The 20,093-nt window shown below is 38.7% G+C and overlaps 1 protein-coding gene across 1 annotated transcript; it reads left to right on the top strand.

The window, feature by feature from the left end:
- Positions 1 to 7,026: 7,026 nt before the first annotated feature.
- On the top strand, positions 7,027 to 14,837 carry LOC139719389 (carbohydrate sulfotransferase 14-like). Its single transcript, XM_071630806.1, has 4 exons — positions 7,027 to 7,107; positions 10,197 to 10,311; positions 12,959 to 13,068; positions 14,013 to 14,837. The coding sequence occupies exons 2-4, from the start codon at positions 10,218 to 10,220 to the stop codon at positions 14,835 to 14,837; spliced, it is 1,029 nt and encodes a 342-aa protein (XP_071486907.1). The 5' UTR covers positions 7,027 to 7,107; positions 10,197 to 10,217.
- The last annotated feature ends 5,256 nt before the right edge of the window (positions 14,838 to 20,093 follow it).

Here is a 20,093-nt window from a genome sequence, read left to right as displayed (position 1 = left end):
AATGTAAAAATGTAAGGTGACGGCGACGAAGATCACGATTATTCGGATAAAGAAGATAATGATAATTGTAAGAAGAAAAATCAGATGCAAGTTTCTTCACTTTGTCTCCCTCTACAAATTAAATTTGTTAAGATCACAACTGCTGATCTGTAAATTGAAATATACACCAAGAAAAATTTTTGATAACTTCAGGATGGCACATGATTCAGCCACTGAAGGGATGTTCTGCCCATGTCCATGCATCATAATATAAACAGTACATAATAAAAGTAATACCATTCATCCGTTTGGTCCAATATGTTAATTCAAATTCAAATTGAAATTTCATTTTCACTTTTTTTTTCAACAAAATGTACAAAATATGTGAAATTTGACATGCGTGTCGTTGAAAATATACACAGCGACCCAAGGATAACAACATGTTCAGCACACACACAAAAAGAGACATACATGAATTTTAAAAGTGCCAACAAACTGTTAAAATTTTACACGTATCAAGAGGTTTACATTACCCCATCCACGGTAACCCCGTCAAAAAATAAATAGGGGGCCTAGAATTTAATGAAAATAAAGATAACCCACCAAAAGAAGAAGAGATGAGTGTTCAGCTTTTCTGTATAAAAGACTGTATAGAAAGGATAATTTTATTGATCGCCTACAATGATTTCTATCGGTTGTTCTAGGGAAATCACGGCATATCAGCCTACATTGTTAACCAGGAGAAGAATTGAGAGAGAGGGAGAGAGAGATGGCTCTGAAGCTGTGGGCACTCTCATGCATGAATATCAAACACCACGGTTTTATACTCCCTTAGATCATAAGCTCGAATTTTGAGGGACTGCAGGGTTGATAATAAATGGAATTTCTTTATTTATATTTCGTTCTTATAGGAGGAAATGATGCTTCTAAATGTTGTAATTAGGTCCGAAGTACTTCTTTTACCCTGCATGACTCCCTAAAAGGGAGAAAATGAAAGGAAGGCAGATACCTCTCCACATAGCATAACTGGGTCACGTAAAAATACGTCAGCTTTCGCTCGCTTTGCTTCCTAAAATGCCTAAAATGGCGCCACAACCTGCCGATGAGCTTACCGGGTACTACGCAAAAACCACTCCATAAGATGGTCAACTCTCCGTCGAAAAGTGAAACGCTGGTGAGGAGTGCGCCAACTAGCGTTCAGCGGGGATAAAACTCAGCGGGTGAAGTTGCCATGCCATGTATACTACAAAGCGCGATATGTTTGTGTGAGACCACAAGACAGGCTAAGACAAGAAAGAATGAATTTTCTGTAGATCTAGAGAATCATGAGTAAATCTGGGATTGGTGCAGTGCATTAATCTGCACCAATAGCTACACCAAACCATCAAAAGGTTCATCATTATTTCGATTTCCAAGTTTCCAAGTTGGGTTGTATGTAGGTTCCTATTGAATCTAGTGCCTACTCTTATTATTCAGTAACCATAGTAGCCTATAGTAGCACCGACGTAGCCAGGATTTGATCGGGGGGGGGGGGGGGGGGGTAATGGGAGGAGGGTATCCCCCCCCCCCCCACAGTGAGAACTTTTTGCAATTTGATGTTGTAAACGGTGGAATTTGATGCATTTTTGCGTGTTTTATCAACTAAAACGGTCCCACTGGTTTAAGTAAGGTAGCAGTATTTTGATATAGTGATATATTATTATCATTGAACAATTTACCCAAAAATGTTATCATTTAAATACATTTATTGTATTACGATGAATATCATGAACGCTGTTTGTTAAGCAAACAGAAAAAGCATGAGAACGAGGGTGTAGGAGAGGGGTATATCTCCTCCAACAGGAGGATGATTTTGCATTTTTTTTCCTACTTAAAATGTTTTTTTTTCCGACAAAAATAAATGAATGATTCAAGTAGATAAAGTTTTTCAGGGAAGTGTTGAAAGCTAAATCACGAAATTTGGCTCTTATTCCGCGTGTCCATCATTACTGTGTATAAATGTACTGTAAAAGGTCTATAGATGGGGGAGGGTGTGGGAAGGGGTGCCCCCTCCCACATCCGACGAAGCTTTTTGCGTTTTTAGAATAGAAATAAAGCGATCTGAAGCACACTCTTTGTGAAAATTCGGAAATTGCCATGGAGGGAAGGAAGCAATGGGAAGGTGGCAAAATACTTCTCCCATATTCGAGGGAACTTTTTTATTTTTAGAACTGAAATTCAACGATCTGGTGCATATCTGGAATTGTCAATCAGAGAAGTGAGGGGATAAGCACTATCGCCCCTCCTATCAACACGAGGGAGATTAATTGCAGTTAAACGTTCTGGTGCACACATTTTGTTGCATATTTGGAAAAATCTCAATGTTCAAAGTGTGGCCATAATAGTCTACTATACCACACCGGCGTAAATCCGTACCGACTATAGTGGGGGGGGGGGGGGGGGGGATGATTGATGATAGTCACCATCACATACAATCACGATTACAAGCCCATAACCGGATAGCTGTACATGTTAATTTTTGTGTCTTACTGATCATATCCTGGTGAAAGTTTTAATGCAACAATAGTTTATAGTATATATACCAAAATAGGCTGTATAATAATGATGGCTCGGTCACAGTAAGTTCATATTAATGTATAGTTTGTTTGTTTTTCTTCTTCTTCTTTTTCTTCTTCTTTTTTATTACATAAAATTTGGCAACCTTACAACATCATCATTCTGGTCTTATCTTCTATCCGTTCTCCGTTTCTTTTTCACAAACACTGATTACTCGGGGCTTACAGCCAAACAAGCTAGCTTTCATGTAGGTCCCGTCATACTTCTCTTTGATCAACCCCATTTCGATTTCGATTTTGACCAGTTATCATTACATGTAATTACTGTGTTATCACCATGTATATTGTTTGTTTTCTGCACATTGTTCACAAGGTAAAAGAACTTGTCTGGTTTCTGTTGTAATGTTCATAAATGAGAAGTATGAAAATAAAATGAATTGAATTGAATTGGACTGGCGCAACATTTTTTTTTTTTTTTTGGGGGGGGGGGGGAGCTTGGTGGGGAGCTTGAGGGGGGGGGGGGCTGCCACCTCCCCCCCCCCTATTTTTTTTTTCAGAAGACAAAGGGATTGAATGTTTGCATCCCCGACATTTTTTGCATGGAATTTAAGATGGGAGGGCAGTGGCAGCAAAACATATGTAGACTCTTTCTTCTTCTTTTTGTTTTTGTTTTGTTTTGTTTTGTTTCTTTTTTTTTGGTTTTGTTTTTGCTTGTCAGCCGACTTTCGGCCGAAAATTGCACCTCAAAAACATAAAGACCTGTTTGTTGCTGTTTTGCTTTTCTTTTGTTTTCGTTTTGAAAGACGATTTTGACACCCTGACTTTTAAAAGCATAGCCTCGCCCTGCATAATGCAAAAAAAAATGAAATCAATAAAATGGTAATATGGATATTCATTTCTTTGTATGTAATAATGAAGCATATATTTCCTTATACCTATACAATGTACTACGTTTCTAAATTTTCTTGATTTAAGTCAATTAAAGCAATCCCCCCCCCCCCCCAGGGGCATCGTTCTGTTTAATCGATGGGGTAGGCCAAAACATTACAAATCTGTGAGAGAGCGGAGTGACCGAGAGGGCAAAGGGAATGGAAGGGACAGGGGCGTCGATTCGTTTTCACGATTGGGGGAGGGGAACTTGGAGTTGAAAGATCTGTGCGAGGGTGTAGGAGGGGAGCCTCCCACGCAAGGAAGATTTTGCATTTTCAGACCTGAAATTCAGCGATCTGGTGTACACTTTTGGTAAAATGTTGGATTTTTTCTATCAAAAAAAGTAAGAAAAAGAAATATTCACAGATAATTGAATGACTAAATTGTGGCATCTCGTTCCCAGTGTGCGACATCATCGTGTAGGCCTACTAAAGTTAATGATACGTGGAAGTTGTCAGGGGAAGGGGGACGGTGTGGGAATTAAGGGGTAGCCCCCTCCCTAACGGAACGTTTGCAGTTTATACGATTGACATAAGAAGGTGCGCACTTTTGTGGAATCATTCGGAAAATGATTGTCAATCCCCAAAGTGCTCACAGAGTCTAAATCAATGGATAGAACCGACAGCGACCGAGCGGGGGAAAGGTAAATTAAACGAGGATTAGGAAACTTTTACATTTAATAGATATGAAGTCATGGATCTGATGCAAACTTAAATGAAACATTTTTGAATCTGTCTAAATGTGCCAGGAAAAGGACCGAAGTGTGGCGGGGAGGTTGTGAGATCCCCCCTCCCCCCCCCCCCCCATGCGGGGAAGATTTTGCTATTTTAGAATTAAATTTAACGATCTGGTGCACACTTTGAATGGAATATTGAAAAAATTATGATCTTAATAAAAGGTTGAAAGCTAGCGGCATCATGCATATGCTTACAGTATACACGCAATTTTTCATCCCCCCCCCCCCCGCCTTCCAAATCCCCGGTCCAAATCTCCCCCCCCCCCCCCCTCCACCGGCTACGCCGGTGCTTAGTAGTCAAATAATTCACTCTAATTGTCAGGTATTCAGTTGAATAAAGAACCTACTGTATAACTCTGGATTGATATTAATTGCCATAATTTTGTGGTTGTTTCAATCATAAAAATCCAAATAAGTAGAAGTCCAGTTTATATCTGAGCCATCTCTGTTCTGTAAATGCAGTGTTGAATAACAGTCCCTGTTGTGCATGTGTAGCCTGAATGATCCGGGAAAGTTGTGAAAGCTCTCTGGAGAACTTTTTGATTGAACTGAATAAACCGTTGAGTAAATTATAGAAACTATATCTTGAGAAATGTCATAGAAACATAAGTTATAGTCATGATGATTGTTAGCTGCTAAAGGTCTGTTTATTTTGTTCTTAAACATAAATATTTTTCTTTTCACGAAAATGGCAAAAAAAAAAATAGAGTGAACGTGTATTGTGTCAAAGAAACTTATGTAATTGAATTTGAAATTTTAACCCACAATAGGTACCCATAGAAATATGTTTTAAACCTTTTTAATTGCTTAAATACAAAATATGATAAGTCTTACAAGAATTAGAATTGTGAAATGATTTTCAAGCGAGGTTATAGAATTACTACAAAATTTAACATTTCAGCGAACATGTGAAGTTGACAAAAATTCTTGCCACTTTCATAAGGAGAAAAAAATACCCTCATATATTTAGAGAAAATATGATATAGCAGTGGATTTTTTGATCAGTTTTCGCTCCAGAAATGTATAATTTCATTCACGTAAAAAGTAATAATTGAAAGTAAGAGCGCTGAAAAGGCCTATAATCTAAAAATTCCTATAGGTTGACACAAGCTGTAGATATTGAGTATAAATTCCTCTACAAATTGCGTATTGGTTGGAAGATGAAAGCTTTTCTGGTGGAATTTGAGGGGACTATATTTCATTGCGTACGTGTATGGAAAATGGGTGATTTTTTGAGTGACAAGAACTCGTAGTCTGGCTTTTCGGACCCCTGGACAGAATTTGAACTGAATTATCCACCCTGAGAATTTGATGGATGAAAGGGTATATCTAACTTATCCAGGTTAGTGAAGCTGAAACACCTCATTTCTCCCAGCTGTTTTACAGAATTTTTTGAAATTTGATTTTTAACACACATCCCTATGGGGAAATATTTATGGGTGTGAGCCCTATACAGGATGCATGCAATGCACACAAGTCTATGGGAAGTATTCACCCCATACAAACTCTGCTGGTTTATGTTGATCTATTGTGTCATATCTCTTCCTCCCTCCCCCCTTCCCCTTCCTACCCCCCCCCCCCACCTCTCTCCTCTACCCCCCCCCCCCCCCAACTCTGTTTGGCTACAATTTGTTTTCTTATTATGTTGTTGTGGTATAGATAGATCTTTGTACATAGCAGGCATCAGTATCACACAACTTTGAATGACTGTGTTATTTTAATGTATTTCTTTGTTTGGCTACCACTGAAACAGGTCAAACTTCATAAAGTTAGTCTGTTTGACAAAACAAAGTCTTTTCAAGTATTTTGTAGGCAATAATGTGATGATGACACCCCCATAATCAAATATTACTGCCTGCCTCTAGGTATTCATCTTATGAAGAACTGATCCACACTACATTTTTTTTTTAAACCTCAAAGGGCATGAGTTTCAAAAATGTCCCTTTGAGAAGCTTTATAACCCTTGAATGTGTAATTTCCCATATGATGTAGGTGCAAATCTCATCAAAAACACATTTATGATGTTTTAAAGTCAAATGAGAAATATGACCTCCACTATAGAGGATGCATGCAATGCACACAAGTCTATGGGAAGTATTCATCCCATACAAACTCTGCTGGTTTATGTTGATCTATTGTGTCATATCTCTTCCTCCCTCCCCCTTCCCCTTCCTACCCCCCCCCCCACCTCTCTCCTCTACCCCCCCCCCCCCCCCCCCAACTCTGTTTGGCTACAATTTGTTTTCTTATTATGTTGTTGTGGTATAGATAGATCTTTGTACATAGCAGGCATCAGTATCACACAACTTTGAATGACTGTGTTATTTTAATGTATTTCTTTGTTTGGCTACCACTGAAACAGGTCAAACTTCATAAAGTTAGTCTGTTTGACAAAACAAAGTCTTTTCAAGTATTTTGTAGGCAATAATGTGATGATGACACCCCCATAATCAAATATTACTGCCTGCCTCTAGGTATTCATCTTATGAAGAACTGATCCACACTACATTTTTTTTTTAAACCTCAAAGGGCATGAGTTTCAAAAATGTCCCTTTGAGAAGCTTTATAACCCTTGAATGTGTAATTTCCCATATGATGTAGGTGCAAATCTCATCAAAAACACATTTATGATGTTTAAAAGTCAAATGAGAAATATGACCTCCACTATAAGATCGATAATGCTTCTGACACAGGTTCAATCCCGCTGAACGCTAGAGGGCGGCAGTCACTTGCGTTTCACCAGCGGCCGTGTAAAATCGGGAGAGTTGATCATCTTATAATTGGGTACTGTACTAGTACTAGTATACTAGTACACTGTACGTAATGTATTCGATTTGATTCCATCCACCACGGCGCCTCTTCCATCAGCAACAAGGAACCTGTCCAGCCAGCCCTTAAAACTGACAAGTAAGTAACCATTCATGTAAGTCGGTCGACTTGATAGAAGAGTAACTATTATTTTTGTGTTAATTGGCAATCATAGACGTGATTACGCAGTTTTAGAATGGAGAAATTTCGCCGTGATCCGACATTGTCGGTACCGGCCGGGACCGGGGTGCTGCTCGGGATACCACGGCCTCGCGGCGGGAGGTTTTCCTTCGAGGTCTGGTAGGTCGCGACTTGCTGAACAGCGACAGGGCTGTACCTGTGAATAGCTAATTAGACCTAGTAAGAGAGACTGCAGTTTACTACAGTAGCAGTATGTCGTACGAACTAGCATGTGTGCATAAGCAGCATGTAGATCAGAAGTTGGTGCCAATGGTGGTATGAAAATGTTTGAAGAGAAGAAAGTGGGCTACTTTAAAGGGACCGTACAGTACTCTTTTAGGTGAGGATTCAGGTTTATAACAATATTAACATTCCTGAGACGCTGAGTGAGATAATGAGAAACCTCTGGTTAGTCTTATGAAATAACAATAACAAATACGATAGAGCATGTTTAAGAAGGATTCAACGTTTAGGCCTATTTGATGAAAATTGGTTTTCAAATGACTGAGAATGAGGTTACTGTAGTGTAGAACATATTCGTGGCATGACTTTTTCGCGAATTGGAGCTGACGGCCTCTTTTGCGGCATGAAATTTTCGCGAACTGCCACTGTCATTCAATGCACATAGTGTAGACATGAACTTTCGTGTGCATTTTAATTTCGCGAATCTAGGCGCTCGCGAAATTTGCGAAATTAAAATGCACGCGAACATTCCTCGATTTACAGTATTAAGTGATAATTGAATAAAGGCGACAGGCCACAACTTTTATTAGGATCTCTTTGTTTCACCTTGTTTTTGGATATCTTAGCCATTTCAAAACCGATTTTCATCAAATAAACTTTTGTGACGCCTCTTGGCCTTAGAATTGCATGCTCTTTGACATCTCATGGAGTGGTTTCTGAATATCTCGCAAAACGTTAAAAGCTAAATCCTCACCTCAACCAGAAATGTACAGTCCCTTAACTGTGTATAAAGCTCTTGAATATATTCAAATCCAAGCAGCAAGGAAAGGAATGAGCATGTGATTGTCAGTCAGTTCAAACAGTGAGCAGATTTTGAGTTTACATCCCTTGCTTTTCCAATTGTCAAGTAGTACATAAATTAGAAATTAGAAAATAATAATTATTATATGAAAATATTTGTCTGCGTAATTCTATTGATCTACAATTTTGTTGGTTCATGATTATAATAATAATAATAATTAGAAAAGCGCTCTTAGACTCAGAGCGCAGACCTCCGCCAAGCAGCTAATTTCCACCCATCCCCACGTGTTGAAAAATTGTCCAATTTCCCAATATAGAATCCTTTTTTTTTATGTCATCTGCTTCCAGCTGCGTGGTACCTCGCCGATGAAAGCATAACCTCCTTCCTTGGTGGAGGTAATAATAAGGTCTTATTTATCCAGGGTAGCCTCTTCAGTGTTTCCACTGCACTACAACCAGAGGGCCCTGCCCTATCATCATTAATACTTAGTAATATTACCCTAGCATTGCCAGGTACCCGTTTATACACCTGGGTCGAGAGGGACATAGTGAGCAAAATCATCTTGTCCGAGGGCGTATGCACTGGGCGGGAATCAAACTCGTGTCCTCCGATTTGAAGTCGAGAGTATTATACACTATGCCACAGCGCCCCCATTAATGTAGATTGGACATTTTGGTCAGGGAAGGCTAAATCGTTCAGGCCACCAGCAATTACTGTATTCAACCTTGCTTTAAACATGTCGATCGAGCTAGAGTTCATTAATACTTCTTCAAGAAGGCTGTTCCTATCAGACACTACTCGGTTGCTGAAGAAGCATTTCCTTGAATCAAGAGACAGCTTTGCTCAGAAATCTTGAGGGAATGTCCAAAAGTATGGGTGTTATTTGACAGAGTGAAGTAATGGCTGGGATTGAGTCTCACTATTCCATTGAGAATCTTAAAAATTGATGGCATCACCTCTCCTCCTATAGTGTAGAGACTGTAGGTCCAGAATTTTCAGTCCATCCATATAGGCTTGCTTGCGTTGACATCCCACCAACTTCAACGCATCATCAGATCGGCCAACATCCAAGTCAGACATCGCTCCTCCCACAAGCTACACTCCGTCCTCCATTCCCACAAAGACAAGAACCCACCCAACAAGCAACCAGGTGTTTACAGCATACCATGCGAGTGCGGCAAAGTTTACATCGGGGAAACAGGCCACAACTTCGACATCAGACTGAAAGAACACAAGACCTGCCAACAACTCAACAACTGGGAGAAATCAGCCATCATAAAACATGCACAGCAAGAAGACCACCGCATTGACTGGGACAGCAGCCACCTCATCACTCTCATCCCACAATGGCACTCCAGAAGAATCCGATAAGACATCGAAATCCACAAACACAACACCGTACCTCAAGACAATGGCTTCCACACCAACAATATCTGGTTCCCGGTTCTACATGAGACCATCTCAACCCGCCCACCGCCCGACACAACTCCCATCACTGCCGATTCACTTGAGACCCGGCCCACCACCCCCTCGACACGCATCAGTACTTCCCGTTTCAACCTCCACTCCTCCCACGTCGCCCATAACATGTACTACCCCAAACAGTCTACCCTCACGTCCGCATACGCACCACGACCACCACCCCGGCTATACCCACGTCCGCATCATGCCTACTTAATCTCCTGCATCTCCAGCCTTTACTCACTCCAGAGGACGGACAGTCAACTGTCCGAAACGTTGAGTCCTTTCTCCTTGCTCCATACTCTTCTCTGGTTCACAGTCCTTTTTAGGACTACCACACTCTCTAGAAAGAATACTCTTGCTCACTCTCCTTTCTCACTTCTTCCTCTCCTATCATCTCATATCTCCTCATTCCAACAGTCCTTTTCAGTACTCACACATTGTGAACTGCAAACCCAGCATATGTTACAGCACTTTGATTGTCAGTTTCAAAACACATTTGATTTGATTCAACTAATAAGTTTATTATGCATTACATGGTTTTACTTCGTAATATTTACAGGTAAATCACAGGCATGCTTTCATGATGAAAGTGAACCCCAAGCGAATGCTGCTGGTGTTCCTGAATGGCATTGTGGGATATCTGGTGATAACATTGCTTGTATCAACCTTCAGGTGTGAGTATCTTCAAAAGTTTTCTTTTGTGAATACCCTGTGTATTTCTGTTTATGGTAGTCTTGCAGTGTTTTAGATGTGTGTTTGTGTGTGTGTGTGTGTGTGTGTGTGTGTGTGTGTGTTTGTTTGTTTGTTTGTTTTTGTCTTGAGAATATCACTGAACCACTTCCTTCAGCACTAAGAAATAGAAACATGTCTTTTGAAAAAAATAAACAAATGGAAAGAGCATAATATTGCTGTGACTATTGTTACATTGTCAAGGGAGTGGCAAACTTCAAACTCACAGTAAAGCAAACTGATCACATTACCAAGTCCTTTCAGTGAGCAAATATTACAGTGCCACAAGTGCACTCTATGAATTTCAGTTCCTTCTAACCTGCTTTGTAATTGTTAGGTACACTTCAAACTCAGTCACTGTTTTACTGTGTAGATTGTATTTAGCGGTATCTATTACACCAACTGTTGCCAATGCATTATAGCTATTCCCATTTGTTCAGCCTGTGCAACTTGCTCAGTTGGCAAATTACTGTAACGCATTTCACCCTCAAAACGTAATAGACATCATTGCTTGTCTCTACAGATAGCTTTTCATGGTAGAAGGAGCAGAAATTGAGGATTAAGAAAGACTGAAGTCCATATGGCCAAATTCATTCCAGTGCTCAGTTAAACTCAGTTGCTATGATTTAGTCTAAAATTGTGTTCCGCATTTATAGTGGATTATGTCTCTCAATTGCTATCTTTCTAATGAACCCTTTCCCTCTTACAAAGTACTGGTACTAATACAATTATGGCATTAGATTAACACCCTTAAAAGTTATGTTTTCAAAATCTGCATGAATACATTCACAAAACCTCTCCGAATGCATCAGTGTGTTTCACTGACTTGTGGCTTTAGTGAGAGTAAACACGACCCATAGAACCACTTTGTTTAAACTCCACTTGACTTTTAGTTTTCTCATCACTCCAGTGTAGGCCACTCTGTAGTTTTGATTCTTTGTTACCCAAAATTATACCTTTTTATGTGGCGGAGGCATTATGTTTTCGTGTTGTCCGTCCGCCGTACGTCCGTCCGCATTCGTTTACGCGAGAACTTGAGTAATATTGACTGGAATTTTACCAAACTTGGTGTAAGTATAAAGTATGATAGGGCAATTACTTGAATAGATTTTGGGTGAAATCGGCCAAAGGTCAAAGGTCAAGGTCATATCATGAAATTGTATTTGTTTACGCGATAACTCAAGACTGAATGAGCAAATTTCACCAGACTTTGTCCGAGAATGATGTATGATGGGACAATTACTTGATTAGTTTTTTAGAGAAATCGAACAGATGTCAAAGGTTAAAGGTCAAGGTCAAATCCTAAAATTTATCTGTTTACGTGATACTAGTAACTCAAAACTGGATGAAGCAGCTTTCACCAAACTTGGTCCAAGGATGATGTATGATGGGGCAATTAGTTGAGTAGATTTTAGTGACATTGGCAAGAGGTCAAAGGTCAAAAGGTCAAAGGTCAAATGCTTAAAATGATGCTATTTCCCCCATATCTATGCAATGCCCGAAGGTATTTTCTTGAAACTAAGTGTAGACATGTACTACTGCGTAAAGATTCTCCAGAGAGAGTTTCATGTCATAAGGTCAAAGGTCAAAAGGTCAAAGGTTAGGTGAAAATGTTACAATTTCACTTTTCTCGCAAATGGTTCAATGTATTTTCATGGGACTTGGTACATATGCATGTACTGACTGGCAGGGATTATCTAGGGAACTTAGGGGTCATGGGTCAATAGTCAGGAGGGTCAAAGGTCAATGTCAACTCCTCAAAATTTTACTATTTCCCTCATATACTAGTGTATGCAATGCTTGCATTATTAGTTTTAAAACATACATGTATTACCTAATGGAGATTCGCTGAGAAATTTCCAGCCAGAAGATCAAAGGTCAAAGGTTAAGGGTCAAAGGCCAGGTTTAAATGCAAAGAAAAAATCTGCTTTGTACTGTAATTACACTCTTTCTTCATACCTTGAGAATTACTCATTGCATAAAATTATTAAAGGGTCGGTGAGAAGTCAAGTAAAAATCTATAATTCCCCAAATATGTGTACCTGCACTCTTAGACATTTATAGCAAACCCAGTTCAAGGATAGTGAACATTCAAGATATTTCTGACAAACCTGTCATTTCAATATTTTGCCAGTTATGTGAAACCTGTCATCACACATTGTGAAGACATTGTACTATGCACCTATTGGGAGAATCATTCATTATGGTGGAGGCATCAGTCGCCATAGCGACATTTCTAGTTTTTATCATATAGCAATTACAATATCTTTTTGTTGTTGCTTTGTTCATAGTGATGACAAATAGCAGTGGAGAGTTCATAAGGAATAAAAAAAGAAAACTTCAATTAATTTTCTGGCAAGCAGTGTATAGTTCTGTAAAGTTCTTTAGGGAGGTTTAGAAGTGATGTAACCTGTCTTCAATATGCTAAAACACACAATTACTACAAATTTGTATGTGCCTCAACATTGAACCTTCTGAATTTTTCAAACTTGTATACATGCATTGTTTATGTAGATGAATGTGTTCATTAAATATCCATGTTACACCATTTATCTAAGGTACCTACATTGTAAATATTGATGATATTCACAGCTAATGAAGACACTCAGAGCATTGTCATCGCAGAACCAAAGAGGGAGATCGAAGAAGAGCCCTTCAGGCAAACTACTGATAATGTTGACCAAGAGGTGGCGCTATTTACGGTAAGCTGACCTTGGGAAGGTAACTCAAAATGAAGGTTCCTGCACTGTTTCATGTGAAAAATCCCTCACAATCTTTGTACTGGAATGTAGCATTCCAGCTGAAATCATCAGACATGAAAATTATGGGCTGTACCCTCTGTGAAAGTGTAGGTGTACAGTTTTGGTAGAAGTGTTTTTTTTTTTTTCTTCTTCTATGAGATCACTGAATGTCTTGAAACAAGTTAGTGAAAACCCAGAAACACACCCATGTCCTACTGCTAGTGTTGAACTTTTTGGCACATATAGAGCTTAAATTGCTAAGCTTTTTCAACAGCATTCAGTAATGTGTGCATCTAAATTTGACTTAGTTGTGAGTTAGCAAGCCCACTCAGGTGTAGTAGTGTGGCTCAGTATGATAGGAAAGTCATGCTGACACGCGGTTTATCCCTATTCATTTATTGTTCATTTGCAGACATCTGTGCCAATCAGCACAGCAGGAGGTAAAACTTAACCCATTGAGGACGAGTCCCAAGTATACTCGGGCAGGTGTCTATGGGAAATGCATGTTTTAGCAAAATCAAACTGTCCTCAATGGGTAACAGTCTAGAGATACAATCATGAAATGATATTGAGCCTGTCTGAACTGGGTCATTTTTGCCCTTTATTCAAAGCACAAATATATTGTCAGTGACTGATTCCTTATTTTCCCCAAATTATTGATGTAAGTGTATTATTTTGTTCCTTAACCTGTTTTTCCTTATTTCAGATAATGTAAATAGTATGCCAGTTTCATATGTATGATACATTTTCATATCAAAGATTTTTTCTGCAGTTTGCTAGCTCTACAATGCATACTTAGGTGATTCAACAAGATGTAGAAGAAACAGGCTTCACATGTGTTTTGAACAACCGTGCTGTTTCAATACCATGAACATCATTTTATTATACTATTCTTATTTGATCAGGGAGAATGGTGGAAGCAGATGTTGGCCAGGCAGGAGGAGAGGAAATCTCGATTAAGGAAAGTGTGCCACTACCTCTACAATGAGACAATAAAAGACTCCAGTTACCTGGCATCACATAAAAGCAGACTCCGTCCCCTGATTGTTAACAAGAAGCACCGTTTCATCTATAGCATTGTGTACAAAGTGGGCTCTACCAACTGGGAACGAGTCATAGTTCAGGACATTGAAGGCTTCCAGAATGTGCCGAATCAGAAGTTGTTTTCACATAAAGCACTGCAGTGGATGCCCAAGTTTGAAGAGAAAGAGGTTAAATATTACCTGGAGCAGTACACCAAGTTTATCTTTGTGCGAAACCCGCTTTCAAGAATCTTGTCTGGGTATAGGGACAAATTTGTTGACCATCACAATGCTGTCTTCTCCAAGCTGGCAAGGCAGATCATCAGACAGTATCGCAGTAATATGGCTGATGACAGCTCTGGTTCCAACGTGACCTTCTCTGAGTTCATCAGCTACCTCATTGACTCGGGGGAACACAGGGTAAATCCGCATTGGAAGCCAATCTTTGCTCAAAATATGCCCTGCACAATTGACTACGACATCATAGGCAAGCTAGAAGAGGCTAGCGATGACATCCCCTATGTCTTGAAGAAAACTGGATTGTGGAATGTTACTGATTATGGCAAGGGGCCACCTAGGAAAAATACAGATAAGGAGCTCATTCGTCAGTACTATTCTGAGGTTAATCCTAAATTGCTGAAAGAATTATATAAAGTTTATGAGCCTGATTTCCTTATGTTTGGGTATGAAATGCCTTTCTTTCTGTAAATGTGTTACGTAGTTGGCTGTTATTTCTCTCATTGAATGATACATCAATTTCTGAGCAATTTCATACGATGAGATAGGTAAACCTCTTTGTATGCTGGCTTTGCTTGTATTCATTACATGCTGATTATCATAGACAGATGTAGATTGGGCTACTCAGGTAGGCCTGATCTGTTAACTGTGGTTACACCACAGGTATGAATTGCCCCTCCAGTACTTCAAAAGCTGTTCCTGAATGTACTGATATTAGTCAGTACTGAATGTATGCTTGATATCATGTCCAGGATGTATTATAGAATGGGTAGCGAGAATCCTGCTATCTGATTGGTCGAGAGCTATGTGTTGATTTTTACTGGCCGCACGCTACGTACGCTGAGTCACCGTGGTAAACATGTTATCGCGCACTTGTAGCAAGAGTACGCGTACTTGTAACAAAGGTTTGCGCACTAAGCAAGCGTTCGCGCACTCAGGTTGGCCATGCGTCCAGTAAATACTGATGCATGGCTGGCCGTGCGTCCAGTAAAAACTGATGCATGCTTGTTTACGGCAAGCCAAAAGGAAATGCATCCAGTAATTTTGTCATCGGGTAACACATAGAAAAATGGGTTTTTGACAAGAAAATTACCCATTCTATAAATCAGATGACGCACATGTCTTTTCGTGCGTCAGTCGGAATATAGTGTGCATGCGGTAACTATGGAATTTAGCCTAAACCCACTCGGCTTCGCCTCGTGGGTTAAGCATTCCATAGTTACCTTATGCACACAATTCCGACTGACGCACTCAGACCTGTGCGTCATTTGTATACTGGATGATGTCTGTATTCAGTGTTGTGCCTCATGTTGTATGTACATGTATTTAACAAATTGCAAACATTGGCCAGAAATGTATGTTATTGCCAGGGCTGCACACTAACCCATTTTTTTCTACTGGTGTGACAGACAGGCCAGACCAGTAGGTACCCAGTTTTTTCCAATTTTTACTGCTCTATTCCTCAAAAAGTTACTGGTCCGACAGTGATTTTTACTGATCCTGGACCGTTGGACCAGTGCCAGTGTGCAGCATTGTTATTGCTTTAAAAAAAGAGAAAGGCTAAGAAAGGATAGGCTTTTGCATTTTGAATTTTGATCCTTAGTCATTACATTTATATCGTCTCTAAATTATGCATGATTTCTCACAAGATAATTTAATAATCTGCATAGTGCATGATATGATATGTATTGTACATCACAGGTCACAGTGAAATAATTCCTTTAGTTCATATCAAAATGTGATTCTAATACAAGAGTGCTATAAAAAGGTACAGTGAAACAGTTCTTTAGTTCAGAACAAAATGTGGTGCTAATACAAGAGTGCTATAGAAATATGGTGCTGTTAAAGGTACCTTTGTAGGAGTTTTGTTAAAAAGTGAAAATAATGATCTCCTACGACTAGTACATGTATGTAAAAGAGTTGGGACCAAAAGCAGGTCGATAGGCACAGTTTACCATGAAGAGAAAGTTCAGTAAAAGCACTAGTACAAAAGTGACAGAGTCAAGCCAATGTTTGCCACTTCAGACACAGACAAATATATCAAGGATGTTATCATCATCAAGTTTTGGGTAAACTGTCTAGGATAAAATTGTGTTACATGAAATGGTAATCTGTCCCCTTGGTGAAGTGCCACACAAAGAGAACTTCATTTGCTGTATTTTTACCATGTGGTACTTTGGGTAATAACTAACTACAATACCTAAGGATTACCAACCATTTACAAAGGCTCTTCACAAAGGCTTAAAATGCATTACATGTAAGTGCCAGGCCTGCCCTATCAAATACGTTGAATAATTATGGTATCAATAGTTCCATGATAATATATCCTGATTAAGTTATGGACACAATATGTCAGATATGATGCAAATGAGGCATACTGCTTGCTTCAATATATAGATTTTGATCTGACATTCAATCGTATGGCACCTGTAGAACCACAGTAGTTCCAGGACAGCTGTTTTGAATCTGTATGCATAAATCGCAGATACATTGAGTATTGGTGTAAAGGATGGGAAGCAGACAAAGGTTTTTAGTGTTTTCGTGTCATTTTCAAATTCAGTTTTAACACTCTGTGAGACATCACAAATATGTGTTTTCTCAGCAAATATTTATTGTCACTTTTTTCTTAACTCTGCTCAAGATTCTAGAAAGTGAAGTTAAACCTCGTTCTTAACATATTTATTGAAGCAGAGAAAGTGATTCCCTTTGACGAACAAAAATGATGATCACTTTTTCTATTTCCCTTATGATTTGTTCATTCTGTATTATTTTTTTTTTTTTTTCTTTTGACAAAATGAGAGAGTCAGGATGCATGGTATATCACGGCTACTAAAGTTATTGTAAAAGTGGATATTTCGCATGACTAATTTTTCGCGCTTGGCCGGGTCGGAAGAGTTTCGCGTGTTTTTAATTCCACGGAATCAAGACATCACGCACAGGCACATATGGCAAGCAAAAATAGTCGTGTGCTTTTATTTTCGCGCTAGTTTCTGGTTGCGCGAAATGCGCGAAAATTTGAACACCGCGAAATTTCCACTTTTACAGTATATGATTCATTTGACATTCTTATTGGACATCCCATGACATGTTACTGATTGTTAGATAGTCACAGTGATACCATGAGCCTAACTTTGCAATTTTTTTTTTCAAATGTAAAGCAGTTACATTGTATGCAACAGCTTTTATTCAAATTCTTTTTTTTTTTAAATATAAATTATCCTAAAGTTGACTCAAGTTGACTCCAGACTCATTAAAGCTGTGCTCATCTTCCTTTGCGAGTATGTAAAAAATATTTGTAAGAGAACTCATTTAATGCTCAATGATGTCTTTTCTATATATCCCATGTAAGTTGCATACTTGTTGAAGTTCTTGTGATTGTTAGCCTGATAGCTACATGTATTTGAGGCATTTTTCATGCCTTGTAGAATTAGTAATTTGTGATTTCTACAACTCTGTATTCTATTGCTTTTCTTGAAAAGCAGAATATAATTCTTGAACTGATGTCTATTGTGTGTCTTTCAGTCACTTCTATTTTATTTTTTGTTACTTCAGAGATTCACAGGCTTATGAAGGAGATGGGACGTAGAGATATAGGAACCCGCTCAGTGTTTGATTGTTAGGCAGTATTAATCAAGGCATTGTATGAAAGTAACTTATGGTAAATGTACCTCACAGCACATTTAGTTGACAAATGTGTTTGACTTTGTAAATACCCGATGCTCAACCAGTGTACTTTTCACTTGTACAACAGTAACAACTTCAAGCAAATGTTGACCATCATGATGCAAATCATAATATAAAGAATTTGAAGAGAAATTCTGGAGAGATTTTATTTAAACTCTGGTTTAGTGTACATATGGTATTTCTAGGCAAATAGCGAGGTTGTATTCAGAATGGATCATTGTGCAGTGTAGTAAGTCTAGCATAATTTGAATGCACTGAGAGGCAAGCTTAATAGCTCACCAAAGACCACATACCAGAGAGTATGGCTGTAGTAATTCATGTATCAATTATTCTTTTGTGAAAGCTCTTGTCCTGAAATAATTTCCTGGCTAAAAAGTAGTTCCACAAGTCTGTCATACTTCTGTCTCCTAATAAAGGAGTAAAAAAAGGAAGGGTTGCAATATTTTCTATCTTGATTTTTCAAAACTGTTGAGGTTTGAATGCACCATAATGATAGCATGATCCACTGTCATGAGAGAACCAGGAAACCTGTGAACACAGACTTTACTGAAATGATGCCAATTGGTGATCCCCATTTCGTCTTATTTGACATACAGTGCACTCCCGTTATAACAAACACAGTTGTAACAAAATTATGTTTACAATGAAGTAAAAATTCATACCTCAACATTTTCCTCTCTTTGTATTTTTATTGTTTATTTGTTCAGTTATAACGAAATTTCAATTATATATATAAAAAAAAAAACTGCCTGTCCCGAGGACTTCGTTATAACGGGGGTCCACTGTATTTCCATTGTAATGAAAGATTGTCCATTTTCTAATGCTACTCTTTCAAGTCTGTATGACATTGCTTCTAATAGAGTAAGATACCGTAAATTTGAATTGTTATAATTTTCAAGTCATGGAAAAGCCACAGAATTTGTTTGTGTAAAAGACAGAGGACACCTGGTAAAGGCATGCTTCCTGTAAAATGAGGAATGTTCGTGTGCATTTTTATGCCTCCGCCACGAAGTGGTGCCGGAGGCATTATGTTTTCGGGCTGTCCGTCCGTCCGTCCGTCCGTCCGTCCGTCCGTCCTTCCGTCCGTCCGTCCGTAATGAATTTTGTGGACAAGGTAACTATCAAAACCTGTTGAGGTATCCTAATGAAACTTGGCATGTATGTGTATTAGGGGGTGAAGTTGTGCCTATCAACTTTTGGAGGCACATGCTCAAGGTCAAAGGTCAAAAGGTCAAGGTCAAATACATAAAATTTCACTATTTCCACCATATCTATTGAATGCCTGAAGATATTTTCTTGAAACTTAGTGTATACATGTATTACCCAATTAAGATTCTCTGGTGAAAGTTTGGGTCATGAGGTCAAAGGTCAAAAGGTCAGGGTCAAATACATAAAATTTCACTATTTCCACCATATCTATTGAATCCTGAAGATATTTTCTTGAAACTTAGTGTATACATGTATTACCCAATTAAGATTCTCTGGTGAAAGTTTGGGTCATGAGGTCAAAGGTCAAAAGGTCAAGTAAAAATATTAAAACTTCTTTTTTTTCTCCGTACCTTGGAAAATTGTTCAAGGTATCTTCATGGAACATAGTATATACATGTACTGACTGGAAGTGATTATCTAGAGAATTTAGGGTTCATGGGGTCAAAGGTCAGGAGTCAAAGGTCAAGTGCAATACTTCAAAATTTTACTATTTCCCTCATATTTATGCAATGCCAGCAGGGTTATTTTTTCTTTACACTTGGTGTATGCATGTGTAACCTAATAGAAATTCTCTGGAAAGTTTTTTTTTCTTCTTTTTTTGCCTCAAAGGCCAAAAGGTCAAAGATCAAGTGAAAGTGCTGAACTAACTTTTTCCTCCATATCTCGGAAGTGACTCAAGTTATATTGAAACTTAGTACATATTATGCATGTTCTACCTGAAAGTGATTATCTTATGAATTTTAGGGTCAAGGACCAGATGAAAATGGTAACAATTTACTATTCAATTCAGAAATTGCACTTTTTCTCCACACCTGTACCTTGAAAATTACTCAA

Source organism: Diadema antillarum, unplaced genomic scaffold (assembly GCF_040938485.1).
Source record: "Diadema antillarum isolate AM-2024a unplaced genomic scaffold, OU_Dant_1.0 scf00000110, whole genome shotgun sequence".
Classification (NCBI taxonomy): Eukaryota; Metazoa; Echinodermata; class Echinoidea; order Diadematoida; family Diadematidae; genus Diadema; species Diadema antillarum.
The sequence above is the reverse complement of the archived record's forward strand: the minus strand, read 5'-3'. Positions and strand labels throughout refer to the sequence as shown.